General features: G+C 37.1%; 1 protein-coding gene across 3 annotated transcripts in view; it reads left to right on the top strand.

Annotated features, from left to right (window-relative positions):
- The window catches only part of SEC23A (Sec23 homolog A, COPII coat complex component), a 66391-nt gene that overhangs the window by 41978 nt on the left and 11939 nt on the right, over positions 1-12474 (top strand). For 2 of the 3 annotated variants that reach the window (XM_032622146.1, XM_032622147.1), the window contains exons 15-18: positions 5212-5289; positions 7737-7898; positions 10530-10616; positions 11772-11927. In XM_032622146.1, coding sequence (XP_032478037.1) covers positions 5212-5289; positions 7737-7898; positions 10530-10616; positions 11772-11927 — 483 coding nt within the window. The remainder of the gene's footprint in view (positions 1-5211; positions 5290-7736; positions 7899-10529; positions 10617-11771; positions 11928-12474) is intronic. The other variant, XM_032622148.1, reaches the window with a different exon arrangement.

The raw sequence follows: 12474 nt of genomic DNA, 5'->3' as shown, positions 1-12474 counted from the left end.
TCTAGATAATAAAGTTTGCTCTGAACTATCTTGCTTCCTGAGCCTTTTCACTGATTGTGACTTTGTTTTAACAAATGCTTTATTGTTTTGAGAGTCTAAAAGCTGTTTGAAGTAATCAGCACCTTTGTCAAATGGTTATGATTTGTAGTAAAGTACTTTTTCCATTTTGCTGGAGCTATTACTACATTTGTAGGTTATGACATGACACAAAATTGGATAGTACAACTTGGCTTATCAGCCCCACATAAAACCCACTGGTAAGTAGCTTTCAGTGTGAAGATGGACCTTTTCTGTGTTCTGTTGTATGGGTTTAGTGAAATGACTCAGAAGATTGTAATTCTTCGGAATTCTCTGTAGGCTTCTGTCTAGAATCTTTCTCTTCTCACACCTCAGCTTCAAAAATTGCCATATTGTTTGAATGCCTGTAAAACACAAATGCTAATAAAATATAACATAGACTTGGTCTTGTAAATAACTGAATGAGACAGTTGCAAAAAGTACAAAATGATAAAAAATCTCACAATATAATTCAATTCTAAGCTACATATCCTGCAGTTTGCACCATTTACAACAGCAGCAAGTTGAGGGTAGAGGACAGGCGAGTCATGACATAATGAAAATTATACTCTGCTCGTCTGTCACAGCAGTATAGCTTGTCTGTTCCATGAGTCAGCTGGCAACTGTGTGTAAGAGGGGATTGGTGGAGGTAGTTTCCGAGGGAAAGGCTGATATCATCAGACTATTGCCGTGCTTTCTTTGCAAAACAGCTTTCATCAATTATCCATGATCCCCCATTGTCTTGTGTCAAAAACTGAGAATGGAGTTATCCAAATGAATATAGTCCTACTGCCACGTGAGACTAAAAGATCTGCAATGAAACTGCTAACAGGATAACTTGAAAACTGCATCACTGTGGCTGGCATCATATGGTGTGCAAAGTTCAAAAAATAATTTTTAAGAAGATCACAGTTTCTTATAGAAACCCTAGTGACTAATATATGGTAAAAGTGGTGGGAATATGGTTTTTACATTCTTTTCTTTAATTGATTGAATCAAATTAGTGTACAATTGAAGTTTCAGGTGATGACAGATGAACCTTAGTTATAGAAGCTATTCTAAGTAGCTAACATAGTGTAGCCTCATTTTTTAATTTTTTAAAATTTTATTTATTTTTGGCTGTGTTGGGTCTTCGTTGCTGTGCGCGGGCTTTCTCTAGTTGCGGAGAGCGGGGGCTACTCTTCGTTGTGGGGCGCGAGCTTCTTATTGTGGTGGCTTCTCTCATTGCGTAGCATGGGCTCTAGAGTGCATGGGCTTCAGTAGTTGGAGCTCGTGGGCTCAGTAGTTATGGCCTCTCGGGCTCTAGAGCGCAGGCTCAGTAGTTGTGGTGCAAAGGCTTAGTTGCTCCGCGGCATGTGGGAACTTCCTGGACCAGAGATCGAACCCATGTCCCCTGCATTGGCAGGCGGATTCCTTACCACTGTGCCACTAGGGAAGTCCCTAGCCTCATTTTTTGTACTGATTCCCTATTGCTGAATTTTCAGCTATAACAATGATAGCAACACGAACAGAGAAAGGATTAATACCTCTTAGGTACTACACTTTTCTAATTTTTTTCCTAATGAAAAACCTGTGAAATTATGCTAACAAACTTCTTACCTCAATTTGGTATAGTGAATATAACTGTTTTCTTTTTTTCTTGATGACTAAGAGTCATTTTAATTAAAAATAAGCCAGTGGGAACCTGCTGTATAGCGCAGGGAGCTCAGCTCGGTGCTCTGTGGTGACCTAGATGAGTGGGATGGCGGCAGCGTGGGAGGGAGATCTAAGAGGAAGGGGATATATGTATACATATAGCTGATTCACTTTGTTGTACAGCAGAAACTAACACAACATTGTAAAGCCACTATACCTCAATTAAAATAGATAAAATAGAAGAAATAAAAACAGAAATAAACATCTTTTTAAAAACTATTTTATAGCTAATGAGCATCATATGGCCAGATTGGTGCTGGTACCACATTTGCTTCTGACAGCTTTAATATAAGCTTTCATTCTCCTCGATCAGAATCACTTAAGATATTGGTATAACACATGATATATGCTGCTTCCATTATCAGACTCTTGTTTGGGTCCATCTTGTGTCTGGCTTCATGGATCTGTTCCTTCCTTACCTTTTTGGCTCCTGACCTTTTCTACTGAATGACATCTTCTTATAACGTAAAATTACTATTTGATTTTTTTCATCTTTGACCTTTGGTTTACCCACTAACTACTACTTTCAGCTGTGCTGCTAGCTACGATGGATAAACAGTTCATCTCTCAGGAAATCATTTCTCAGGAAATTTCATTCCCAGGAAATCTCTCTTGTTTAAGACTCTTGGGGCTTTCCTTGCAAATTTTATCACAGCTAGGTTTTCTTCTTGCTATACCAGTGGGACCAGGCACTTCAGTTGTGCTGTTTTTCAGGAGGACCACTTTTGTCATTACCATTTTCTTTTTTTTTTTTTTTTTTTGCGGTATGCGGGCCTCTCACTGTTGTGGCCTCTCCCATTGCGGAGCACAGGCTCCAGACGCGCAGGCTCAGCGGCCATGGCTCATGGGCCTAGCCACTCCGCGGCATGTGGGATCTTCCCGGACCGGGGCACGAACCTGTGTCCGCTGCATCAGCAGGTGGACTCTTAACCACTGCGCCACCAGGGAAGCCCTACCATTTTCTTATAGAGGTTATGCTTTGACCCTTTGGGCCCATTTATGTGGATGGCTTTATGCATAACTAATTGCTGAATTGAAGACATGACTAAACTTCTTGCAAGTGTTGTTATTTTCCTCAAGAAATTGTATTACTGATGCTTTATCTGCCCAATCTTATTACTTCTAAATAACTCGAACGGTGGATCTTTGATATACCTCCTTTATGCTTCAATCTTTTTTCTCATTTGTATTAGTGTTTTGGTTGGGTTGTAAATAAGGACTACTCCTCATGATTCCAGTAATTAATGCTGGGGCATTTGATAAGTGTTCAAAGAAATTTTAAGAAGTAACCCAGGGCTTCCCTGGTGGCGCAGTGGTTGGGAGTCCACCTGCCGATGCAGGGGGCGCGGGTTCGTGCCTTGGTCCGGGAGGATCCCACGTGCCGCGGAGCGGCTGGGCCCGTGAGCCATGGCCGCTGAGCCTGTGCGTCCGGAGCCTGTGCTCTGCAACGGGAGAGGCCACAGCAGTGAGAGGCCCACGTACCGCAAAAAAAAAAAAAAAAAAAAAAGAAGTAACCCAAAGATTAGAAGTTTATGTATGTGTATATTATACAAAATTTATATTGTTATCTTTGGTAGAGTATAGATGATATTTATCAAAAAATAGGTGAATATGTGTTTAGCCTCTGGATGCAGAAGGGTTTTAAACATGAGAGGTAAAATCAGGAGCCATTAAATAAAAATATTAAAAGATTTTATTGCATTAAAATGAGACAAAAGTCTGTGTGGTAAAAATACTATTAGCAGAATTTCATGCCAACATTTGTCATATGTATGACAGAATGTGAAAATTTTCATATACAAGAGCTGTTACGAATCAGTAGTATTTGGGCAAAAGATGAGCAAAGGTGATGAGCAAGGAATTAGCAAAATAAGGAATGCAAGTGACCAATAAACATATGAAAAAGTTACCAATCTTATTTATAAGCAAATCAGATAATGTGTGACATATTGGCTTTTCCACAAAATCTTTTCAATGTGTTTGATATTCTAGATCTCAAGTGTATTTTATATTCTAGATCAGCACTGTCCAAGAGAACTTTCTACAGTGGTGGAAATGTTCTGTGTTCGGCACTGTCCATTATGGAACTACTACCCATATGTGGCTCTTGAGCACTTGAAATATGGCTAGTGCAACTGAGGAACTGGATTTTAATACAATTTAATTAATTTAAATTGGATTATAGCTAGTGGCTTTCATACTGGACAGTGAAGATTATTATCCAACTCTATAAGTTTCGTCAGTGAAGTGTTATTAGGGAGCTTTGAAGACAGAAACATTCTTATTCCCACATACCAAGATCTATGTTCTGAGGATTAGTGCTACAACTATAGCTTTTCTATCCTTTGGATAACTGTGGTTCTGAAATGATTTTTCCTGGAAGCCAAAAAATGTGATCAAACCAATTAGGCCTTCGTATGTGCTCTTTAAGGCACAGATAACTACATAAATTATTTAGTTGAACATTTTAGGCTGTAAAAGTCCTGTACTACTCGCAACAGTGAACCTTTTGTTATTTCTTGCTTATTATTTTTGCCCTTGATCATATTTAAGTACCGATAAACGTTGCCAGGAAGTAGACCAGTTGCATAAGTACTATAAAAACTTTTCAGGTCAGAGACTTTGCTCAAGAACAAGAGGAAGCTAACATTTATTGAGTGCTTAGTGTCAGTCATTGTGCTAAGCACTTTCTCATGTGGATTATCTCAGTTATTTAGGTGCCTTTTGTCACATTATCATAGAGGATTTACTTCTCTGTTGCTAGAGTATGTGTCTCCTTGATTTCCTTCCACTTTCTGCCTTTGCATTTCTTCTTCACCGGTTTACCTGTTGATCTTGATTTTCTTCAACAGTTCTTTCTTTTTGGTCTTTTTTCTAGTGTACCCAATTTTATAGCATCAGTTTGCCTTTGGAGCCACTATGGTATTTTGATAGTGCATCTTTCTGTCAGTAGACTATTGTCTTTTTTAAGTAGAGTCTTAGGGGGTGCCTGTTGAGCTCTTCTGGCCATCATCCAAGAGTTCTTTATTTGCTATCAGAGACACTTAGTTAAAAAAATTCAAACATTTTAAGATGAGTTGTTTTGCATTGGAGCAATGTATTATTTGTTTCCAAAATGCAAGTTTATGTCTTTGGTTGTAATCATTCTCTTGGTAAGTCTATAAGTAATATTCCAGTTTTATCCTGTATCAAGTATCTTGCCTCCTAAAGAGCAATAACTTTAAAAATAGAGTATGCAGCTGATGGGACATATTTGCTCTCTTTAATTTGTGTCCCAAGCAATTTTGTGTGTTATCATACAGAACAGATTTGGAAATTCTTTTTTTAAACAGAATTGTTTATGATTGTTCATAGTTGCTGAATTAAAAGTGACAAACATTCAAAAAAATAGAGTATGCATAGACAAAGTTTTAGCTCTGTGCCAGGGAATATATTACTAACATGTTTTATTTTATTTAGTGTCAGAAATTTGGAGAGTATCACAAAGATGATCCAAGTTCCTTCAGATTTTCAGAAACTTTCTCCCTTTATCCACAGGTAAGTAGATAAAAGGTCCGTGTTCTTAGTGTTGACAGGAGCATTGGCTTTCACTTTTCCTGTTGTCTTTTATTACTCATTTTATAGGGTCATTCTTTTGGTTAGGTTTTAAGTTTTGAGATAGTTAAGAAATTAGTATTATGCTTGAACAGCTAGTGAAAAGTATGTAGTATTTTTATGATGGCCTTGCAGATAGCATTTATTTGTGTTGAGTAGAAATTTACACTGGAACCCTACTGTGGAGTAGAATTAGGTGTGAAGCAGATTAGCTTTCCATCTGATATAAGGGATCTAACTAATTACAGTAGTACCAAAAGGAAGTAATTTTACAAATCAGCTAGTCTTATAGCATGGTCTCATTGCCTGAGAACAACTTTATGGGGACATCCCAGGTAAGTAGAAAAGAAGCTAATTTAATTTATCTTACAGAACCTTTTCCACTTGGGTAGTGGAGTCTATCTGTTGTTTTGATAGATATTTTTAAAAGTCTAGGTTGTTTATATGATGAGTAATAGAGATAATATTTATTCAACTGAGTATATACTATGTGCAAGGAATTTAGGAGAATAAAGATGGCTGACATGGATCCCACTTTCAAGGAGCTTTCATTCTGAAGGGTGAGATATGAAATATACATAAACAACACAGAAAAGAAAGTGAGAAATACTATGAGAGATATATAACATTTAAAGGAAACTTTAAAGAATCCTTCCAAATGGATGATTTGATGTATCTTTTTTTTTTTTTTTTTTTGGCGGTACGCGGGCCTCTCACTGTTGTGGTCTCTCCCGTTGCGGAGCACAGGCTCCGGACGCGCAGGCTCACGGGCCCAGCCGCTCCGCAGCATGTGGGATCTTCCCGGACCGGGGCACGAACCCGAGTCCCCTGCATCGGCAGGCGGACTCTCAATCACTGCGCCACCAGGGAAGCCCTGATATATCTTTATAGAAGAGGTAGTGTTTTGTTTTAGCTCAGTCTGGAAGGATGATTAATATTGAGATGTGGAAATTCAAATTTTTGCTCACAAAGAATTTGTTTAAAGCTTCAACTTTATTAAGTTGAAGTATAAGAGCTATACTTATTTTTTGAAAATCTTTTAGTAATCTGTAACCTAGAAGCTCCATGTTTATAGGGGGAGACTTTCCTAAATCTCTGATTGAGGTTTTGGGGAGCTAGGAATAGGCAGGGTCTATTTGTCTTAAGGGAGGCAACCCTTTGTGTTTTGGGAATTCTCAGGCCTCATCTTCATAGAGAAACTAATAGGAAAGGGAATTGAGGGCATTAGTCTAAGTATTTGACTAAATTCTCCACACTTTCCTTACTTTCTCTTCTCTCCCTCTCCAAGCCTTCTCTTTGGACTTTTGGATCTTCCAAGAGATCTGGGCATCCCATCTTTTCCTCTCATTGAAAGTAGAGAGCCAGAGGACCCAGAAGTGCTTTTTTCTTTGGGTTTTCAAAGCCTTATGATCTTCTAAAAGGTGACATAAACTAAATCTAAGGGAGGTCTTCATTTATAAACTATTTACCCCTAGATTTACCAATTATACATTTTTGTAAGTAAACAAGAATGATTGAAGTGGTAAGGGACGAGAGAGCCTCTCAATGAATTATGGATCACTGAAAAAAGGAACAGGAATAAGAATTTCAATGAGTGGCATGTGTTGGGAGAGAGCTGTGGAATGAGTCCCAGGCAGGGCAGCATGTAGGCACTTGAGACCTGAGGGCTGAAGGAAGTTGAGAGAAGTAACTAAAAGACAAATGGGAGTATTTTGGAACAGATCCTATTGATTATATCAAAGACCCCTGGTGTCAAAGGAAAGTGTAGCTGTCCTTCATTCAGGCCTAATTCACCCCCTTTTTGATCTCTTTCACATGAGGAGTAGGTAGAAGGGGAGAAAATGAAAGGAGAAAGAAATTATGAAACAAAGTCTAGAGAATGTTTCTTAAGGATAAAGGAGACCTTAAATATTAAGAAATAAGTGGATATATATGTCCTTTTTTTTTAAACCAGTTTAGTTTTGGGGATCTATCTGTTAATCTATTTTTATGTTCTCTTAGAGTCTTTTGGTGGTGGTAATGAATAGAAATAAAAAGGCTCAGAGATGTGGACAGAGAGATGAAGAATAAAAACAAAGGTTGCTGCTAATGCATCACCTAGCATCAGTCTCTAATAACTTAGATCTGAGCGAGGGGTTTTTGTCCCTATTCTTGTTTTCCTTTTGAGTCATCTTTTTTGCTTTAATTTTTAAGTTGTTGTTGAATTATATTTTTAAGTAACTGATAAATATCATGAGTAAGATTCTTTCTGAGAAATACAATTTAGAATGTTCTTATTGTAAGGTGTTGTTTTATTGTGTTAATGGTTGTAATCAAATGCTTTTGTAGTAGTAAACTTCTGTTGTAATATTAAAATCAGTAAAAGCTATCTCACATGTTTTATCTTATAGTTTATGTTTCATTTAAGAAGATCTCCTTTCTTGCAAGTGTTTAACAATAGTCCTGATGAGAGTTCATATTATCGTCACCATTTTATGCGTCAAGATTTGACCCAGTCTCTAATCATGATTCAGCCTATTCTGTATGCATATTCTTTTAGTGGACCACCAGAGGTAAGAGGGACAGAAAAAGAAATTGGTTTTGTTACTGTGATGTGTGCTATTAAAAAAATAAAACAACTAGGTTTTTCTTTAAATATAGTTATTAAATACAAGAATTTAATTCAAGTGTTATCTTAAGTTATTCATATATTCACTTAAAAATATTTATGAGTGCTTACTACATGCTATATACAATGCTAGGCTGTCTTAGGAAATCATTAAAAAATAAAACAACAATGAGGTAGAAGAGACTTTTTTTTTTTTTTTTTTTTTTTTTATGCGTTACGCGGGCCTCTCACTGTTGTGGCCTCTCCCGTTGCGGAGGACAGGCTCCGGACGCGCAGGCCCAGCGGCCATGGCTCGCGGGCCCAGCCGCTCCGCGGCACGTGGGATCTTCCCAGACCGGGGCACGAACCCGCGTCCCCTGCATCGGCAGGCGGACTCTCAACCACTGCGCCACCAGGGAAGCCCTAGAAGAGACTTTTTAAAGATCATTTTGTCTAGTCGTTTAGTTGATTAAATCCTATAGGGCTCATGATTATTCTTATGTCTTTAACAATGTCTAGAGGTAGTGATGATTCTAGAAACTGTATTCCAGAGTTTAGTGTCTGACAATTAGGGCATTCTGTCTAAACAGAACTTCTTGTTTTAATATAGTCTCATTCTCCTATAGTCTTTATGGAACAAAAGATACAGTTAATTATAAAGATATACTTAAAAAAGTGATAAAATCATCCATTTTGCCTTCTTAGAAAACTGTCACACTTATTTTAACCTATTATTAAATAAAGAGTTTTTCCGTTCTAAGGTTAAAATTATCTGTTACACTACTTAAAAGTATGAAAATAATACTTCAGGAAAGGTTATTATAAAGAGAATATTTATAATATCTACTGATAAATGATCTCTAATGATGCCTTTATTCACTGTTTTGTAAAAAATAGTGGGTAAAATGTTGTATTTTTTAAAATTAATTAATTTATTTTTTATTTATTTGTTTTTGGCTGCGTTGGGTCTTTGTTGCTGCACCCAGGCTTTCTCTAGTTGTGGCGAGCGGGGGCTACTTTTCGTTGTGGTGCACGGGCTTCTCATTGCGGTGGCTTCTCTTGTTGCCGAGCACGGGCTCTAGGCGCCTGGGCTTCTATAGTTGTGGCACACAAACTTAGTAGTTGTGGCTCATGGGCTGTAGAGCACAGGCTCAGTAGTTGTGGCACATGAGCTTAGTTGTTCCATGGCATGTGGGATCTTCCCGGACCAGGGCTTGAGCCTGTGTCCCCTGCATTGGCAGGTGGATTCTTAACCACTGCGCCACCAGGGAAGTCCCTTAAAATGTTGTATTTTGTTACTATAATTTTTAAAGTAATTTGTCATAGTTTCTACTTTTCTAGAAAATGCATTTTTAATATGTTGGTCTGTGTTTGGTTTTGTAGTTCTTTGAATCAGGAAAAAAGTTTTAGAAGTAACTTTTTTTCTTATTATCATAGTAATATATGTAAATTGTAGACATCCGGAAAATGTAGAAAACTGTTTAGAAGAAAATTGGAATCCCACTGCCTACTCCTGTCAAATTTCAAACTCTCTGTTTAATCCATGAATCCCATTAGCTTCCTTTCTTAAGACTTTGCTTTTGAAGTTATCCTCTTTCTCTTCTGCATCATCACTTTCTCTCATCAGGATCATTCTCATTAACATAGAAACCTTAATAGCGCTTGTGTTAAACAAAAAGCCCCTGGACTTCACATTTTCTCTAATTGCCACCACATTTCTCTGGTCCCAGTCACAGCTAAATGCAGAAAGTTACTTGTCTATATGTTCCCACATCACATTCTTTTCTCAACCTATATTAGTCAAAGTCTTGTCCCTAATTTAAAAATTTTTTTTATTTGGCCGCACCGTGCAGCTTGCGATATCTCAGTTTCCTGACCAGGGATTGAACCCAGGCCACAGCAGTGAAAGTTCAGGATGCTAACCACCAGGCAACCAGGGAACTCCTCTTGTCCCAAAATTATACTGAAACAACTCTTATGAAGGTCACCAAAGCCTTCATCTTGCCGGAACTCTCAACAATATTTACCTTGAGGATTTTCCTTGAAAACCTTTTGCTCTAGGCTTCTCTGACACCTACAACACCTACTGGTTTTCCTCCTCCTCACTGCCTGTTCCTTCTCAGTCTCTCCCTGCTGGTTTCTCCCTTTCCGACCTCTAAGTGTTGGCGTGCTCCGGGCTCAATCTCTGACTTCTTCTCTAGCTTCCCTTTCTCTAAGTGGTGCAGTCTCACCATATAGCTTTAATTACCATCTTTGTGCATGTGATACCCAAGTTCAGGCCACTTCCTTCTATTTCATATTCAGTACTATTTTTCCATCTCCAAATTTGTTCTTTCCCAAGCCTTTCCCCTCTCACTCAGTGGTACCACTATCAGTTAGACTCTTTCCTCTTGACTGGACTCTATTTTTCAATTGTTACTTCAGTTTAGAGATTCCTCAGAAAGTTAAATTGAAATATACTTTGAGAATTCATAATACTAAGAGGTTTTATGTAATAAGGTAATAAATTAAAAAATTTAAAGTGTCCTAGAAAGATCAGTTTTATGTTTTTAATTATGTTTTCCTGTTTCCTCTTCCATTGTTTTCTTTGTGTCAGCCGGTTCTTCTTGATAGCAGCAGCATTCTTGCAGATCGTATTCTCCTCATGGACACATTTTTCCAGATTTTGATTTATCATGGTGAGGTAAGAGTCCATAGCATTTAAAGCTAAGCACGTAGGTTCAATAAAGTCCTTTTATTCATAGAAGCTTTTCCCCTTTACTATATGACTAGTGTTTCCTCTATGATAAGCTTTATTTCCACTTTTATAAGATATGTGTAAATCTAGATTCTTTGAGAGATACAGATCTCTTTTTTTCACAAACCTACACTCAAGCTTATAGTCTAGTATTCTAGTAACTTCAGCAGATATATTTTTCCAGTGTTTTAATTGTAAATGATTTTAGATTTGTACTGTAATGGTGAAGACCTTATTCAAAATATTACTTTAAGTGATATTATCCAGGACTTTTAAAGACCTATTGATTATTATTTTTAATTGATACCAGTTACTAGTGCTGTTTACCTTTTAAGAGTAATGTCTATGATATGACAGAGCTAGGTTTTTTGCTTATATCTTTTGTCTTTTTGTACTTTTGTTTCTTCAGTAGCTCATTAATGTGCTTAAATGAGAAATCAGAAATGCAGATGACTGTTCCTCTGTTAAATATGGAGATATAAAGCAATATAGAGTATACATTGATTGATTCAGTTAATTGATTCAGTTAACTTAGAAATCAAGCCAGGTTTAAAGTTGTGGATGATTTAATTACATGGTTTTTGGAGTCATTTTCCTTAATAAAAGAATTGATTCAGATGCTCTTTTACAGGTATATTATTTTTATAATATTATTGCTATTATTATTAAAGTTTTTATGTTTATGTATCTTGGGAGAATGTAACTCCATTGGTACAGACTTCATAATAGTAGATCATTAATTCTGAAGTCTCTAGGAAATCTTTTGTAGTGAAAATCCCCCTTATTTATCATAAACTTAGGTAGATAGCTTTTAGCTAACATTAATGTGATAAGTATAGCGTTTTACAGTTGTTCTGGCTGAATTATTATTTCTTTTTACTTTTAAAGGAGAAGAAATATCCTAATTTTGCATCTGTTTACTCAAGAATACTGAAATTAGGATTTGTAACTTAAAAAAATTTGTAACTCAAAAAAAATAAATAGGATAATGTTCTATAATTTTCTTATTTTCTGAAGATTGCTTCATTTGAAAAAAAATCTCTTAAAGTTTTTGGTTAGGCAAGAAAAAAAGTCATAATTTTTTAACTGTTGTAAAATTAGACCATAGCTCAGTGGCGTAAGTTGGGATACCAGGACATGCCAGAATATGAAAATTTCCGCCACCTTCTGCAAGCCCCAGTGGATGATGCACAGGAGATCCTTCACTCCAGATTTCCAATGCCGAGATACATTGACACTGAACATGGGGGCAGTCAGGTAAATACTGTTAATTTGTTTGTGTGTTTGTTTGTTGCTGGTTTTACGAGTTGATCCTACTTGCCTTCTGACGTTAATTTGAATAGACTGCTTCACCAGGCACATAAAGGAAGGAGATGGGCAGATGGTTTCCAGGGGAAGGTATGCTTGCTTTTTGCTTTAGCTTTGAGAGCAGAGCAGTAAGATTATTGACTAGCTGTCTAAAGCTGGTGGTTTATCCCATCTTCTTCCTCCAGCCCAGCTCTGGTAAGGAGCCAGGATGGCATTATGGTGGTATGCAAGCTTTAGTTGAGCAAGAAGATATGAACAACTTGGGAAATAATTTAGTGTACTTTTCTTAAATCTGTTTACTTACGGTAAAGTCTATGAATATGAAGTTTGTGGTAACATAATGTTCTTCTGTTTTCCTCATTCTGTCATTTCAATTTTCTAGGAAATATAATAGGAAAGCATTATGGCATTGTAAAAAGGTGTGTAATTTTTAGAATTATGAGGATTAAATAAGATACATGTACATATACACATAGCCCTTTTGGGCCTTACAGAA

The sequence above is a fragment of the Phocoena sinus genome, chromosome 2 (genome assembly GCF_008692025.1).
Source record: "Phocoena sinus isolate mPhoSin1 chromosome 2, mPhoSin1.pri, whole genome shotgun sequence".
In the NCBI taxonomy this organism is placed as follows: Eukaryota; Metazoa; Chordata; class Mammalia; order Artiodactyla; family Phocoenidae; genus Phocoena; species Phocoena sinus.
Note: the sequence above shows the minus strand (reverse complement) of the source record. Positions and strands in the feature narration are given on the sequence as shown.